The sequence below is a fragment of the Narcine bancroftii genome, chromosome 4 (genome assembly GCF_036971445.1).
Source record: "Narcine bancroftii isolate sNarBan1 chromosome 4, sNarBan1.hap1, whole genome shotgun sequence".
NCBI lineage: Eukaryota > Metazoa > Chordata > Chondrichthyes > Torpediniformes > Narcinidae > Narcine > Narcine bancroftii.
In genome coordinates, this window is record NC_091472.1 from 302,960,451 (window position 1) to 302,978,217 (window position 17,767).

A 17,767-nucleotide genomic window follows, 5' to 3' on the forward strand; every position below is an offset into this window, starting at 1 on the left:
GTGTGGGAATGGTTATGTGGAATTGAAATGGTGGCCTATAACAGCAGACAGAGCAAAGGTGCTCAACTAAACAATCTCCCAGTCTGCATCCACACTCTCTGATGTAGAGGCCATGCAGGAGCACTGGATGCAGAACGCGACCTCTGCAGATTCACAAGTGCGTCACTTGGAAAGGCTGTCTGGAACCCCAAATGGTGTTGCGGGCAGGTACCAAGGAGGCAGTAAGTGGGAACACCAGTAACCCACCCCACCAGCCTCTGCATCTGACCTCCGTAATTTCTGCCATCCGTTAAGTGACCCCCCTCCCGTCAGACACATCCTCCCCTCCCTGCTTTTCACAGGGACTGTTTCCTCTAAGACTCTGTTGCCCACTCATCCTTTCCTATCACTCACCCTGCCGTACCTACCTGTGGAGCAAGAAATGCTACATTTGCACCCATACGTCCTCCCTTAAATGTTCCGTATTCTTCACTTTTGTTTTAGTCATCTTAATATTCTTTTTAAAAAATAATCTCAGCGCTAATCTTTTTTCTATACACATACTGCCTTTTTGCCTTTGCTTTCTTGTTCATATTACGTATAGGCATAATTTCTGCTTGTTGAAAATTACTCTAAAAAAATCTTCAAATGGAGGATGCAAATTTTATTTTCCAAGGATATTTCCCAAACATAATATTTACATACATTTAAAAACACATAACCACAACTCTCCTTTTAAATTACTTAAACCCACACTAAACACAAGAAGGTTGTCCTTTAGGTTGAGGACGAAGTAGAAAAGTCTTTGTTCTTTAAAGATGCCATCTGTGTCACTTGACATATTTACATAGATATTCTTTCAGTCCCCTATTGTTCAAAAAGAAAATCCTCTTCCTCAACGGAAAGTAAATTTGTTCAGTGGCCACATACCCATTATTCAAAGGGTATTCCAGGCATAAAAATCCCCAAATACCATTGTAAATTTCAACAAATGACAAATGCGCAGATCTGAAAGAAAATTAGATCCTATTTCAAGGTGACCCTTCCTGTATTAATTTCGCCCTTTGAGATACTGACCTCTGAGTTGTGTGTTTCCAGCTTGTTTAACATTCACTGGAAATTGATGGCACAAAATTTATATATCAGTGAACAAATTTAATGAAAGACATGAGATAAATATTTCTAAAGTTACACAGACCAGAATTCAACCCTAAGTTATGAATTCAGCCCAAATGCATTGGATGGCAAATGTATTTTGGAGCTTTATTCACAAACACAGCACAATCCGTTTCTCAATGTCCAAAGGGGTTCACTGTAAAGGAATAAAAGCAAACCACTGAGGTGTATCTCCTAGTTGCATGCAAAAGTCAACAATTTGCCAAAAAAAGGCCTCTGCATTAAACCCATCCAGATCATGAACTCTTATCATACAGACATAAAAGTATTTATATTCACAACAAATATCTATCTATTCATGCTTTCAGTAAATAAATCAGCACCCTAATCTTTATCTTTTTATGAAAAGAACCATTTCTGAAATATAATAAAAGCTGCCCCACTCTGGCAGTTATGGTATCATACACGTCTTTAAATTCTGTAATCAGCAAACACCAGGTGCCATATCACAGTTAACACACCACAGTCAGTCAATACAGACATCCCCAAACACACCAAGACTGTTTTTGTCAAATGTTTTATTGACTGTAAACATCTGGAGTACTGTAAAACATGCATTATCTGTAGATTCAGAAAGAAACAAGTGGCATTGTCTTTTCTGTCAAGTGTGTCAGATTTGGCATCTCGTGATGGAGATTAATGAAGTACCATGAGGGTAATATGGTTCTTGAAATGTTCCAATTTAGAGGAGCGCTTTAATCTTAAATTAAAGCTGTCAACATTTAGAAAAGGTACGTTTTAATTGGAATAACATTATTTAATTCCAGAACAAACATGAGGTTTACAATTAAAGCAATAACAGGCTATCCCCAGTCAGGTTGGAATCGGAATTCACAGCCAAATATATATTTAAAAATAAGTAAACTCAATACCAGTTCTGTTGTTTTAGAACATAGTTAAATCCACATGTCAGATTAATAAGCTGAATATAAGCAGAATCCTATCGGTTTCATTTGTTGTAACTGCTGCCATGTGGCCAATCTTAATGATTCAGAATCCATCCAAAGTTGCAAGTTTAAATATGTGCCTATTACGTTCTACTGCCTTATGACAGGAGAAAGTTGTATTTTAAATTCACTTCTTTTTTGACTGTTGTGGAGTATTGAATTTGAAAAAGATAATGTCTCCGTCTTCAACAATGTGATTTCTACCTTGTTGTCTGTATTTTCCGGCACTCTGCAAACAATTAGAAAAAATGGAAATGAATAAACAATCACAATTTGGATGACATGTAAAAATTATTTTAAGAACGGTTTTGTAACATTTTTTATGAACATCCATGATTTATAAATGTATCCATAATTAAATTTATCAGCTGCAATTTTATTCAGTTCCTATTCAACATTGCCCCCCCCCCCCCAAATTAATCTGACCACTTGATCTTTGGTCATTTCTTCCCTCATTTTATGATTATTAGCCTTGGAATCAAATTAGCCACTGAAAAAAATTGCAACCTATTAGCGAGCAGCCTGTTGAAAATAGCAAGCTCATAAAATTAATCACAAGTACATCCTGTCATGGTAGGTGAACTGTAATAATCAATGCTCACCCCCCACCCCCACCCAGCAAACTTATACAAGTACATCATCTTTTTATCCAAAATTCTTTGAACCAGACACATTTCAGAATTTAATAGAAATGTCGTTACGTTAAATAACTGCGCTGATTTCAGGAGCGTCTCTGGACCCGGTGGGGGGGGGGGGGGCTGGTGAACGGTGGTGCTACATGGGGTGAGGTGCAGTGGCGCTGGACGGGGGGGGGAGGTTGTTGGCGGTGGCACTGGACTGGGAGGGGGGGGGGATAGTGGTAAATAAACTGAGATAAAGATAAATCGTAAAATTACTAGTGTACTTTTTATTTTAAAGTAAGACATATAGTAAAACTTCAAACCTAAATTGGCTCAAACTAAGCTAAACACCTGAAAATATGGTAACCATTGTCTTCAGTTTGGAGTCTTTTTAAAGACTTCTTCACCACAGATTTTCAGATATTTTACACCAAGATACTTATTAAATTTCTGCAGTCAACCTTGCAAATGTTCACACTTGCCTTCAAGGTTCAGTTCTTTATGGAATTTTCTAGTTTGTTTCATGACAATCAAACCAGTCAGTGCTCTTCTTCGTTGCCAAACCCACTCAGTCAGCACGCGGTCAAGATCTGTGTTTTTTGTCCTGTGCAATGTTTTCCTATTTTTCATTAGTTTCTGGTCATTACTGTCACTCTAAAGCTTCAACAACTTATCTTTCTGCTTCTTTAAGTCATATAGGGTGGTCGTTCCAACACCATAATCTTCAGTAAGATGCTGCACAGATACACCATGATCAAGCTGCTATAATAACTCTACCTTCTGTATTATCGATAATGACAGACGTTTCCTTCTCTGCTTCTCTCTGTTACCCATAGGGGACTCTGCAGCTCTTGACGTTTTCACGGTCTTCAAAGTCTGTGAGTAGCAGAGGCACATCTGATAGGAGCATTGAGACATGGCACTGAACGGGGTGGGTCAGGTCAGGTCGTGTTTGGCGCAAAATGCGAGCTTTGGTGTGTAGACAATATCCCTTTTCGGAGGTTTTGGTTTTCAGAATTTCAGATAAAAGATTATATGCCTGTATTGAGGAAAATAACCTTAACTTGTTCATCAGAAAAGGAATAAAGTTCACTCCCTCTTTCATGTAATTTATCACTTAAAGTTTCTTCCCTTGTCACAAATATTCATTTAACAAAGAGACCAAATCCATTGTGTGACTGTTTTAAACATGGGCGTAGTGGTTAGCAGCAAGACCTTTACAGCGCCAGCGATCGTGACCAGGGTTTTCCCCTGAGGGCTCTGCTTTCCTCTCAGCATTGTAGGTTAATTGGGTGTAAACTGGGCGACATGGACTTGTGGGCTGAAATACTGATGAATGGTGCCAAATGGGTTTAATGCAACTTATTTTCACATCTTCCCCACAAGCCCAGTACCAATCCAAATGCCAAGACTGATACAGAAAATCAAAATGTTTAATCAGAGGAGCTGGTTTGAATCCAACTATTTTCGTGCAGCACCTTAGTGAATGCTCATCTCAAACTACCCATGAAATTTAGATCTTTAGAAGTTATTAGTAACAACCTCTACCCATGAAAGTTAGATCTTTAGTATTTATTAGTAACAATGGAAATTGATTTGGTGTGTGTTACTGGCCAAGTATTCCACAGGCTTGAATGAATGATCCAGGAACAAATTAAAATCCTGTCACAGAAGTTGAAATTGTTAAGGTCTGAAAAAATATTTACCTTACAAAAAGGAGCCGGGTATCAAAATCTTTCAGGAAATGGAATACTTTAAAGAAAAAATAAATTGTCACCCTTACTGTATCATCTACACAAGAGTTCACACCTATAGCAATGTGTTGAACCTGTAGAAATATTGCAATGAACACCTGCAGAAATGGGTGAATGTGCCACCAAAAGCAAAGGATATTTAAATTGGGCAACACCCACTTCCAAGTGCTCAGTTTTTGTCTTTTTCTTCTCATCAAAGATGTCTTTTCTCAAATTCTTTGAATTCTGAGATGACTGCTGAAGTCACACATGACCAAAATAGGGGCAAGTGAGTGGTTTGAGAAATGACATGCTTTTTCCATTATAGTGCCAGACTGAAACCATCCATGAATTGGAGGATCAACAGGTCATATATTGTCCGGGCACTCTCCACCTAGATGGTATTAACATCGATTTCTCTGGTTTCCATTAGTACCACCTCTCCCCTTCCCTCCTCACCTCTTGCTCTCTCTCTCTGTCTTCTTCCAGCTCCGTATTCACAGAGCCATCCCATCTCCTAATCAATTCTCACCTTTCTTCTCCTGTCCTTCTATCCATATTCAATTATCATCTTTTGTCTGTTGGCCTTTGCTCCTCCCCAGTCCTTTCTTCCCTCCTCCCTAAGCCTTTTTATTCATTGCCTGCCTGTGTTTTGCTAGAATGTCGAAGAAGGCCCTACTCCAAAAATGTTGGTTCACGACCAAGTGGAGATCACCTACTGTGAGCTGATGAACTAGATCCATGAGAAGCTGTAGCATCAAACGGGAAAAGGAATGAATAGGAAGACATTTGAGAGGACCGTTAGAGCAGAAGAGATAGTCTGGAGTGAGCTGGCCTGCTGATGCAGGGGCAGATCCATGCTGATTGGGGGACCAATCTAACGCCCTTTCCAGCAGTAATCCCAACTCCACCAGTCTCATGAGGATGACTGCAGCAGCAAACTCCTTGGGAGGACAAAGAGTGCAGAGCTGTGGCAGTGACAGACCTGAGCAAAGATTCTCCATTTTCCCAGGATCTCTTCGTCCAGAAATTTTATGGCAAAGGACATCCACTGCCTCCAGGACATCGCAGAGAGCAGTCACTTTGATTTGACAATTCAGGATGGCAGAGTATGCTCCAGGACTTCCAGGAGAGGGGAATGTGGCTCCACTTTCGCTAATGAAGGCAAAGACACTCCAACACAGAAGGAACGAGTGGGCACGGTGTACATGCTCACCTTCCTGAGCTGTTATGTTGAGGGGATAGGGAGCTGCCTGGATGTCAAAGACATGTTTGGAATCTGGACCAGTCAAAATGCCAAGTGAAGATGAAGCTAAGAGATGAGAATGCAGCACAGATATTTGTAAGATCTGCAAGCAGGAAGGCCACCAGACCAAGGAGTGTGCAGAAAGCAAGTGCTGCAACCGGTGTGGGGAAGCAGGCCACGTCTACGGAGCCTACCCAAAACATATAGCCACCTAGGCTCAGGCAATAAGAGAGGAAGTGGCCAACATCACCACCTCTAGAGAGATCAACCACGACTGCGACAGAGACCCTGCTAGAAACCAAGACCAGGGGGAGTGAGTAGACATATACCTCCAATGCTCAAGCCCAAGCTACGAGACCGGAGGCCCCTACTGAGGATGCAGGGTCAATGGAAGCTGGAGCTGTGGAGGAAAAAGAGCAGACGGTGAAGGAAAAACCCAGAATGCCCCATGGAAGAAACTGACAACAGTGGGAAGAAAAGGATCAATGCAAAAACAGAAGTTAGCAATCTCTCATCATCTGAGGCTGAAGTTAATAGGAATGTTGGACAAGGGAGAGGAAATGTCAAGATGGAGGGCAAAATAGGAAGACAGCGGGTCACCAGTAAGCCCGACTGTGAGATGCATAGCACCCAGTGATCCCCAGCTCTGCAAGATCGTGAGCAGTGCAGAGGCCATCACCCTTCCCTCAGGTCTGGACAAAAAAAGAATACAAGCCAGCCAGGAGATGGAAAAAGAGCAGCACAGCCGGATCTCCCCCCCCCTCCCCAGCAAAACCACCAGGTTCGCCTGATGAAAGTCCACTCCCAGAGGAAGACCATGCCCTGTTCCTGAGCCTGAAATCAGTGATGCAGTTCACCAAAGCAGTGGCTTGAGGGCTCAGGTTGATTGACATTGGACTGTTAAGGACTGTGAACTGGTGACTCCAATAAACAGTGAAGATTAAAACAGCATCCCTCAAGGTCCACGTTGTCAAATGCTCTGTGCAATGTGTAAATTGCGTGCCAAAGTCAAGGCAGATGTAACTTTCATACAAGAGTGTGGGCTGCCATACCTCAGGAACTATCAGAGGTGGTCACGATGGTGGTCTTGTGGGTAGTCTGTATCGTCAGTGGGGTGAGGGAAATGGGGAGAGGATTGTTGCACATTCAATTTGGGTACCTTGCTGTGGGGAGGCAACTTTGCAATCACCGAAATTAAGGAGGTGGTTGGGGGAGGGGGGCGTCTCCTCTTGGCATATCTAATGTACCGTGACACCCCACTCCAGCCCATTAATGTGTACTCCTCACCTGTGCAGAACGAAAGCCTGGCCATCTTCCAGCAGCTTCCACCATTGCTGGTGACCTCCGGGCTGGTCGCTTTGGCCAGACTCCTGATGGAAATGTGAAAGGACGTACAGCTATGTGATGACTTCAGCATCCCTGTAGGTGGAGAGAGCTGCAAACCCACCTGATCGAGATTGGACTGCTCAATCTGGTCTCAGATAGACTCATCGAAGGCTGTCACAGTCAAAACTAGTGAGTCATGCCAGTGTTTTTCTCTGACCACTGCCTCCTTTGCCTCCTGGAAGCTGAACGTGTTGATGCCAGAGAACTTAGAGGAACTAAAGAAGGAGTACACTGGTTGCAGAACCATGAAATACTTCTTTGACTCCCTAGTGAACTGGTGGTAAGTGACCAAGGAGAACATCAAGTGGTTCTTTATCGGAGAGCATGACAGAGGCAGAGGGAACTGAGTCAACTCCAGAATGACCTGCAGTCGAGAAGAGTGAATGTGAAAGACAAACTCCAACAGGCTGCACTATTCACCTCAAAGTCCTCCAAAATCATCCAACAATCCAGCAGGGTTAGTTGTGCTCATGTTTCTTCCAAAGGTTTCACAGAGTGAGCTCTGTAATTCACAGCCTTAAGGAAGTGTACGGCTCAGTCACATCCTCCAAGATGGGCAGGCAGAGGGTCAGCAGAACTGTATTACATGAAGACTACAGACAGAATGGCCTCCCAAAATTTCCCATCCTCTATCACAAAGGTCTTAAACAACAGCAAGCAGGAGAGTCTGGACCACCTATTTACCCTGGGGGAGCTGATGGACTTTGTAAGTTCCTTTTGGATGAGAAAAGTTCCTTGAAGTGACAACTTATTGGCCATTATCGGCTCTATGGAACTGGGCGTGCCCAGACCTACTGAAAGTATAGAACGCTATGGTCCTGACAAGCAGCATGTCAGAACCAATGAGGAAGGGCATCATTACCTTCATCTTAAAACAGAAGGGAGAGAAGGAGATATCAGGAAATGGGGACCCATACCATTGTTAAACCTTAACTATAAAATCCAGTCGAAAGCCATTGTCAAGTGTTAAGTCTGCCCTCGGGCAGGTGATCCACCCATACCAAACCCACATGGTTCTGGGCAGTAAATTCTCTCACAGCTTTACGCTGCTGAGAGATATCATTGCCTACATGCTGGACAGGAGGATGGACACCCACCTGGTCAGCTTAGACCAGGACAAGGCCTTCCTGTACATGGACGACGTTGCCATCTTCTGTTCAGACACACGGTCAGTCCACAAATTGATCAGCTTGGTCAATTTGAGTCTGCATCGGGCACCAGGGTAAACTGGAAGAAGAGCAAGGTAATAACTTCAGTAACTGGTCTGACTGTCCCACCATTCCCTTCTCAGTCAGATCTGACTACCTGAAGGTGTTGGGGATCTGGTTTGGATAGGCCGAGGCGTGCAACAAAAACTGATCGGAGTGGATCGCAAAGGTCCATTAGAAATTGGGTCTGTGGGCACAATGTCCCTCTCAATAACAGGTGTGTGGTGCTCTCATTCCACTATACATAGCGCAGAGTGGCCCATCTCCTGCACCTCCTCCTGGCGGTCACCAGACTAGTCTTTTGGTTCATATGGGGATCCAAGATGGAAAGGGTCACCATGTACAAGTCACCAAACAACAGTGGCAAGGGCATACTCAACGTAGCCTTCATTCTGATGCCTACCTTCATGCGTGGCTGCATCAGGCTGTGCATGGAACAAAAATCCAAAGGCATCAAGTGTTATGAGGGATCGTCCTAGCCCCGTTGCCACGCAATAACCCAGTCAGGTGGACTTTGCCACACTACTTGTCCTTCATGGAAATGTTTTTCCAAACAACTTTGACCTCAGCGGTATCAGGCATCAGTCAGCAGGAACATCCTGAGAGACAAGGATTTAATTGACACGGTGAAGTGGTTCTCGGAGCAGTCCTTCCAGGTCATCTGGCGGAATGCCTCATCACCAGTGTTCACAAACAAGCACCAGGACTTGGCCTGGCTGGTGATGCAAAGAGCCCTCCCAGTTAGATCATTCTGGAACATCACCCACCATGCATGTTGTTCCCGAGATGACTGCGAAAGACTGGAGACAGTCGCCCAACTCTTTGCCAAATGCAGGTTCGTTCAAAGTGCACGGCGAAGGATGCAAGGGTCCTTGTTACAGTTCATCCCCAGCAGCAGCGTGACAGAGGATACTCTGATTTATGAACTGTTTCCGGAGAGACACACGCAGTCAGACATTTTTGTTTGCCAAAAATCTGTTCGTCTTTCAGCATATGGAGATGTCGGTGTGGGAATGCTGCCAACTGGCACATTCCAGACTGCAGGATTACGTGCTGAAGGATGCACTGAGGCTTGGTGCAGCCAACATGAGGGTGCTAGGATGATGGACCACAGATTAGAATCCTTCCGTTCCCAGACACTGAGGGGAAGTCCCCCAAACAACAGAGGAGGGAAAGTTGACAAGGTGTCATAGTGGTAATAATGGTGTATACAGAAATGAATGCAATGAAGTACAGTGCTGGAAATGTATAGATAGGAAACTACGGGTGGGAAGAGACTTTGAACGGATTTCCTTTTCCAAAAAACTTATTGTGAATAAAGTCCTTTAGTTTTAAAAAAGTTGGTTATATACCTTTATCACCTACAGAGGTTGCAGGATCTGCTGAGTTCTATTCCCCTTGTTCTCATCCACCACCCCACTAGCCTCCACATCCAATATATCATCCTCTGCCATTTCCGTCACCATTTCCACCACGTGATCCCATCATCAGACAAATCTTCCCCTCTCCACTTTCTGCAGGGATTTCTTCCTCTGTGATTCCTTCGTCCACTCCTTCCTTCTTGCCATTCACCTCCTTGACACTTACCTCTGTGATGACAGGAAGTGCTAAACCTGACCCCATACTTCACCACCATTTGGTGCCCCAAAGAGTCTCTCTAAGTGAAAGGACACTCCACTGTGAATCTGCAAGAATCACCTAATGCATGGAGTGCTCCCATTGTAGTCCGCTCTACATCAGGGTGGTTGGACTCGGACTGGAAGACTGCTTCGTTGAGCACCTCGGCTCTGTACACCACAATAGCAGGGAGTTCCCAATGACAACCCATTTCAATTCCCTGCCTCATTCCTATGCCGACATGTACTACTAGACTGACATCACCCACATATTGGAGGATGAACACTTTATATTCCCTCTGGGTACCATTCAACAAAATGACATTAACATTGACTTCACTGGTTTCCATGAGCCGCCACCCTCCCTCCTCCCTTCTATTCTTATTTCTCCTTTCCTCCAGTTCTGCATTCACAGATTACCCTCTCTCCCTATCAATTCTCACCTTTCCTCTCCTATCCTCTTATCTATGTCCAATTATCTTTGCCTGTTGGTCTGCTCTCCTCAGCCTACTCTTTCTTTTCTCCTTCTCAGCCTTTATATTCAGGTGCCTGCCTGCTTTTTATTCATACCCCAAAGAAGGGTTCAGGTCCAAAAAGTCGATTATATATTTTTACCTCCAATAAACACTGCAAGACTTCTGTGTTTCATCTCTCTTTAAGACATTTTCCATTGTTTTCACGAGACCTCAAAATTCTCAATGCCTTCATAATTATGAGATAATAGACCAGGGAGTCAGTAGGCCTTTTTACACAGAAGACCTGTTTAATTGGCGTGTGAATGACCCGTTTTTTTATACCACCTCTGATCGTTCACACTGAAACAAGAAAAGCCGGGTCAGTGCAACCTTTTTTATTGGCAAACTGGCATTCTGGTGCAAATAGGGGTGGGACATGCAGCAGTAGAGTTGGCATCCTGTGTGGTGTAAAACATGTATGCTGGGCAGTGGCATTTCTCTGTACACAACAATGGTGGGAGCAACATCATCAATGATGCATTCAACATCATCAAAGTGTCACAGCCTACATCTATCCTGGACCAGTTCCCCTTTCACACAGGAGCCATTGCGAATCACATCAGCTCTGATACTACCTACCTTGATGGTATCAGGCATGGGTTGAAAAGTAACCCCCCCCCCCCGCCAATCCAGCATTCGTCGCATTCACACAGGTAGGTGAAGCAGTTAAAAGCTGGTATTTACTGTTTTTCAGGCTGTGTAAAAAGGGCCAACAGAGGATGTTACATATTTTGAAGGAATTTCTGAAAATATTACTCAATTGTTTCATTTGTTCTCCTGGTAGCCCCTTGCTATGACAAAACTCAATGCAGAATGACTGCTTTAGGAGTCTGATCTAAGGCATGTGAAAGATGCAACCTGCCCAGTGAGTAAAATTAGAGCTTTAACGCTAAGCAAGTTGACATGAGAGAGGGTGTTGAGATTGGTAAATTGTCAATGGATTTGGAGGATTTTGCAATGGTAGCGCTGGCTTTTACCTCTCCCATGTTCCTGGATGTAGTTCATATCTCTGGAGCATAGATGAAGGCAAAGTGCAACGTCAGCTGGTAGACCTTAAGGTCTTGATCTTTGAATACTCTTGAACTGCCAAAGTTTGAACTGATGCACAAAAAGATTGTGTTGAATTTCACTAATAGCTATTTTGCTCAGAAATGGCTGCCAAGATGTAGAAAACCAACCAGGTTTTCCAAAGGGAATGTCATGAATCTTTATTTCTCAGGGGGAGGTGGGGTGCGGACATTGCTGGTAGGGGACCCTTGTTTTGTGAATATTAAACATCAGACTCATTATTTTGTGAATGTTATCACTGAAATCAATAAAATGAAATAATTTTAATCAGTTGCTGGCCACCTGAAGAAATGTTAATTGAATGGAATGCATTCACCATAAAATTTCAATCAAACGTTTGTTTTGCAACTTCTGTGTGCCCATGATACTGTAAAGCACATTTGTCTCTTAAATGATCAAAACAGCAATCACAGCAAGTGCTTAAACAGAATAGTTTGAAATAATAAATAAGCCAAAATCTAGCAAAGCATATTAACATTCACTGGTTATTTTAAAATAATGATAAGCAAAATTGACCATAAGAAAAACAGTAGTTTAAATAATTTTACGCTAATATTGTTTACCAATTTTTATCATTTAGGGTGCTTGCTCTACTAAAAATTAAAATACCAAATTAATCTTTCCAGTGTTCAGGGTTCTATTTATTTTCTTCTTGTGATCTGGAGAAAGACTATTTAAAAAATGTCTGACTATTTGTGAGACCTTAAATATGTATTAAACTAGATGATGTGAAACCAGTTCATTTGCACTTGAAAGCAGACATCTGGAAAGGCCAGCATTTCACAACCAGATACGAATGCTAATAATGCAACATCCCTGTTGACTACAAAGCTCTCACAGATCTATTCAATGTGAAGTTCACAGAACAATCAGTACGTGCCATTAGTCAAACCCATGACAGTATGCGCTCCAATAATAATTTTATTAGATTGGCTCATAATCCCTTCTCCATGCTTTTTGGAATCTTTCCATCTCAAAGTACCTATCTTTCAAATGTATTCTTCTGTTTAAGTACCGTTCGATGTAATTTATTTTAAATTATTTACCTTCACAGGTTTACTTCTGTCTTCTGAACTGACAGCTTACTAAAACATTCCAAACTGCTTACTAATGCTGAAAGTAACCAGAGATGAAGAAATTAAGGAACGCCTCTGGTTTGTGACAGAAAGCAAGAATGGGGAACTATTTTTAGAAGAGGAGAGAGCAAGCAAGGTGGAAGAATACTGCTCAGGATAGCAACATCAAAAGGCACAGCAGCTAAATGGGAGAGCCCAATAATCTAGACCTGATGGGATGTACAGTTACAAAAGGCTAAATAATTTAATTTTTTTTAATAACTACCACTACAAATGCAAATGAAAGTTCAAGTAATTAAATTCAACTGATGACGGAATAACCAGAAATTCCAACTGCATAATCTTTTTGTTTAAATTTCATCAATGAGCAAGATATATGAACGATGAAATCTTTAAATCAAAACTAAAACCTGGATCACCTTCCATATCCAAGATTTTTTGGTTATTTAGGTTTTGGATATTTAGGTTTGAGGGTGCAGTATTTAATACTCGGCCAGGTACTTTGTCCGGATCGGATGCTTTCTGAAGTTTCACTCCCTGATGGAACTCAGTGCCTTCTATGCTCGGTTCCTACCACAAGAACAGGAGAACTACCACTGTGAACCCCCATGTTCCCTGATGATCCTCTGCTATCAGTATCTGAGGATGACATGCAGGCTGCGTTCAGGAGAATGAATCCAAGGGAAGCATGCGATCCGGATGGAGTACCCGGCTGAGTATTAAAAATCTGTGCTGACATCTTTTAACAGACATCTTTTAACATCTTACTCTGGCAGGGCGTGGTACCCACCTGTTTCGAATAGGCGTCAATTGTACTGGTGCCCATGAAGTGTGTGGTAACCTGTCTAAATTATTATCAACCAGTGGCACTCACACAACAGTGCTGAAGTGTTTTGAAAGGCTGGAGCTGAAGAATATCATTTCCAGTCTGAGCGGCAACATGGATCCTTTCCAATTGACCTATTGTAGCAACAGGATGCCATTTCATTACACAAAGCCCTGGAACACCTGAACAGCAAAGATGCATACATCAGGATGCTCTTTATTGACTACATTTCAACATTTGACACCATCATCCTCTCAAAACTGCTCAGCAAACTCCAAAATTTGGGACTCAACACCCCATTTTGTACCTGACACCCTTGTGAAGAGCCTTTGGGGTGCTTCAATGTTTTAAAAAAAATGCTTCCCAAAAAGAGTTCAGCTAAAGGTCAGTAATGGTAGCCGACCTCAAACTTGAGTCAAAAGGCCATATTTTCACATTCTATTCTAAAGATTGGAGCACAAAAATTAAGGCCAATTCTTCAGTGCATTCACCCAAAATGCATCCAACCTGCACGAAGTCCAATTCACCTATCACTCTTTTGCTTGTTAGCTTCCAATGGATTCTGATTTAGGAACAATGATTTAAAAAATAACTTCCTCTTTTCATGGCATCTCTTCTGCCCATGGGGAGGTTTTATGATTCTGAAGTCTGTTGGAAATAAACTGTTCTTGAATCTACAGGTGCTGGTTTTCAAGCATCTGTACCTTCTGCCTGAAGGTAGCAGTGAGATGAGGTTGTGACCAGGGTAAAGGGGGTCCTTTATGATGTTGGGTCACCTTCTTGAGGCAGCACTTTACATAGATGACTACCACAGATGGGAGGTTAGAGCCTGTGATGAACCTGGCCACATTTGCTACATTTTGCAGCCTTCTGAATACCTGGACTACCAAACTAGGCTCTGATACAACCACCCAACATACTTTCCACAGTGTAGAAATTTGATCAAGCATTCAATGACATGCTGCATCTCAAACTCCTTAGAAGGTGGAGGCATTGCTGTGTCTTCTTCATGGTTGCCTCGATATGCTGGCTCCAGGAAAGATCTTTTTGATATTGACTCACAGGAAGGTTCTGACTCTCTCTACCTCCTTCTCATCAATGCAGGCAGCTGTATGATTCTTTTTTCAAAACTTTAATTAAAATAAAACCACTAAGCAAACATATTTCAAACTTAATCCAAATACATGTGGTATTTATATAAAAAAGAAAGTAAAAAGAAATTAAAAAGAAGAAAATCCTATTAATCACCCCCACCATCTCCCTACAAAACTCAAAAAAGAAAAAGAAAGAGGGACAAGAAAACCACAACAGGAATTCTTCACTTTCTGATACCTTTTAATGTATAAATATATATAGATGCCCGTAAGCGAAAGGGAATGTTCGTGATCCAAAATGTATGATGTTTATCTCTTAAATTATAAGTAATTTTCTCAAGTGAAATACAACTCTGAACTTCTGCATGCCATCTATCCATTCCCAAACCAATATCTGACTTACAAGTTATAGAAATACATTTTCTAGCTATTGCCAAAGCAATTTGAACAAATTTTACTTGATACATATTCACTTTTAATTCCTCTAATATCTCCCAGTAAAAATAACATTGAATCCTGTGGGAATTTTATTCCAGTTCTAATAAATTACCCATTTCAGGCCGAAAAGGTTTAATTGTGGAACACTGCCAAGTTGAGTGCAAAAAAGTACCAACTTCTTATCCACATCTAAAACATAAATTTGAATAAGTATAATTCATATTTTGTAACTTTTGTGGTGTTAAATATAATTGATGAATAAAGTTATATTGAACTAACCGATATCTCACATTTATTGTACTTTTCATACTCTCTCTTTGTATCTGAATTTATCTACATTCATCTATTTACTTATTTACATCTACGTCCCATTTAGGTCTTGATTTATGAACTCCTTCATTTCAAGTTTTATTTTGTAATAATTTATACATCTCTGAAATAAATTTCTTTACATTCTAGTGCATAATAATAATTCTACTTCTGTCTCAACTGGTAATACTAAATCTTGACCAAAAATTTCACAAAAAAAATCTCTTGATTTGATAATTACAAAATTTTGTATTTTCTAATATCTTAAACTTGTCCTTCATTCTACTAAAAGTAATACATTTCTTGGCTTCAAACAATCTTTATTTTACTTAATACCACAATTTTGCCAAATCTTAAAACAATCATTTTCCATAGAAAATGGAATAAGTCTATTTTGAAAGAAAGGTGTTCTTTCAGACATTAAACCTCTTTAGCAACTTTATTCCAAAGTTCAACTGAATGTTTCAGTATTGGTGTTTCTCTATTGACTATAAACAATCTTGCATTCCATTTATAAATAAAATGTCTTGAATCTGTTTCTCCTAATTTATCAAATACTATATTCACCAATGTTGGAACATTATTTAAATCATACACTATATTAATAAATCTCAACTGGGCTGCTTTATAATAATTCATAAAATTGGGGAGCTGCAAACCTTCTAAATCATATTTCCCCATCAATTTCTCCAAAGAAACCCTAGTCATTTTACCTTTCCATAAAAATGTTCCAACACAAACATTTAATTCCTTAAAGAATTTTTGGGAATTGAAATTGGAATTGATTGAAATAAATATTGTATTTGAGGAAAAACATTTATCTTAACACAATTTACTCTACCTATTAAAATAATAGGTTGCATATTCTATCTTTCCAAATCCTCTTTAATTTTCTTTAATAAAAATAAATAATTTAATTTAAACAAATTTGTCAAATCTGATTGAACACAAATACCTAAATATTTTATTCCAAGATCTGGCCATCTAGATTCAATTACTTCTTTACATTTCTCATAGTCCCCATTAACTAAAGACATAATTTCTCTTTTATCCCAATTTTTTAACCCAATATATCAACATACTGTTTTATTATAATTTTAAGTTGTTACAAAGAATTTAAAGGATCTGTTAAATAAATCAAAATATCATCTGCAAATAAATTTATTTTATATTCTTCTTGCTTCATCAATCTTTGAATCCTGTCTTATTAATTCAGCTAACGGTTCTATTGCTAAAAAAAATAAAGCTGGTGACAATGGGAAACCTTGTCGACTTGATCTAGTTAATTCAAAAGATGTTTTTTGTACAACATTTTAACCCAAATCTACATTTCTCCAGAATTTTAAAGAAATCCCATTCTAATGCCTTTTCAGGATCCTAAGTCACTGCCACATGGAGGTCTTCCCTTTTTTGAACCAGATGTATCAAACTAAGAAGCCTCGCTACATTATCTGCAAATTTCCATCCTTTAACAAATTCAGTTTGATCCATATGTATTAATTTCAGTAAATACTTTGCCAATCTATTTGTTAATATTTTATAATCTACATTTAATAATAAAATTGGTCTATAAAATACAGGTTTCATTGGGTCTCTATCTTTTTTTCAGAATTATTATAATGATTGCAATTAAAAAGGATTCTGGCAGAGAACGTACCTTCAGACAAGTGCATGATTTTTAAAGGTAGAATAACTATTTTTCTACTTTCTCTGAAACCTTACCCAATTTAAGTTTGGCACATACAAGGGTCTGATAACAGATTAAAGGCCAAGTGGACGTTTCCTCCAACTGGAAGGTCTGGAAGTAGGGTCAATGTTTCAGGATAAAAAATAATTATTTTGAAATGAAATTGGGGGTAATTTCTTTTTGCTTAAGCTTACAAATCTTTTGAATTTCATACTGCTGATGGGTGTGGAAGTTGAGTCCCCACCTACAAGACCAAGACTGATAACATTTTGGAATAAGTCAAAGTAGATGAGATACCACCACAATCTAATCAAATGGTGGGGGCTAGGTAAAGATGTCATGTGACATACTCCAATTCTATTTAAATTTTCTTTTTCAAATAAACAGCACAAGGTCAGCGGTGTATTCATAATGCTTCAAATGCAATCATTAAAATAGGAGAGCCTTATCCATGGATATACCAACCACAGAATGCTATATTTCTTATCTACATCTTTTAATGCCAGTTCTAACATAAGAACAACCTTGGAAACTGAAACAAGGAATTTTAATCCAATATGTCAGGCACAATCAATGGGGCACATTTGAGGGGCATGACGTTCTATTCCTACCACTTCTGTTAATACACTCGGTCAAAAAGTGATCTCTTTTATTTAAAATTTTTTATTTTTCACACCATAAATCACATTAGCCATGATATACACTTTTTTTTTGCACATATACAGTGCCTTTTTCTCCCCACCCCCTCCCTCCTCCCAAGCCACCCCCCCACCCCCCCCCCTCTCATCCATTTTAGGTATACAATCTAGGTTGCATTAAACCAGTCAGACAATGTTGTCACTC

The 17,767-nt window shown here is 40.3% G+C and overlaps 1 protein-coding gene across 4 annotated transcripts in view; it reads right to left on the reverse strand.

The window, feature by feature from the left end:
- Positions 1-1,656: 1,656 nt before the first annotated feature.
- Positions 1,657-17,767, reverse strand: part of ola1 (Obg-like ATPase 1) — a 270,802-nt gene continuing 254,691 nt past the window's right edge. For 3 of the 4 annotated variants that reach the window (XM_069935753.1, XM_069935751.1, XM_069935752.1), the window contains 2 exons: positions 3,500-3,598; positions 1,657-2,331 (listed from right to left, as the gene is read on the reverse strand). In XM_069935753.1, the coding sequence (XP_069791854.1) occupies positions 2,230-2,331; positions 3,500-3,598 (201 nt within the window). In that variant the 3' untranslated portion in view covers positions 1,657-2,229. The remainder of the gene's footprint in view (positions 2,332-3,499; positions 3,599-17,767) is intronic. The other variant, XM_069935755.1, reaches the window with a different exon arrangement.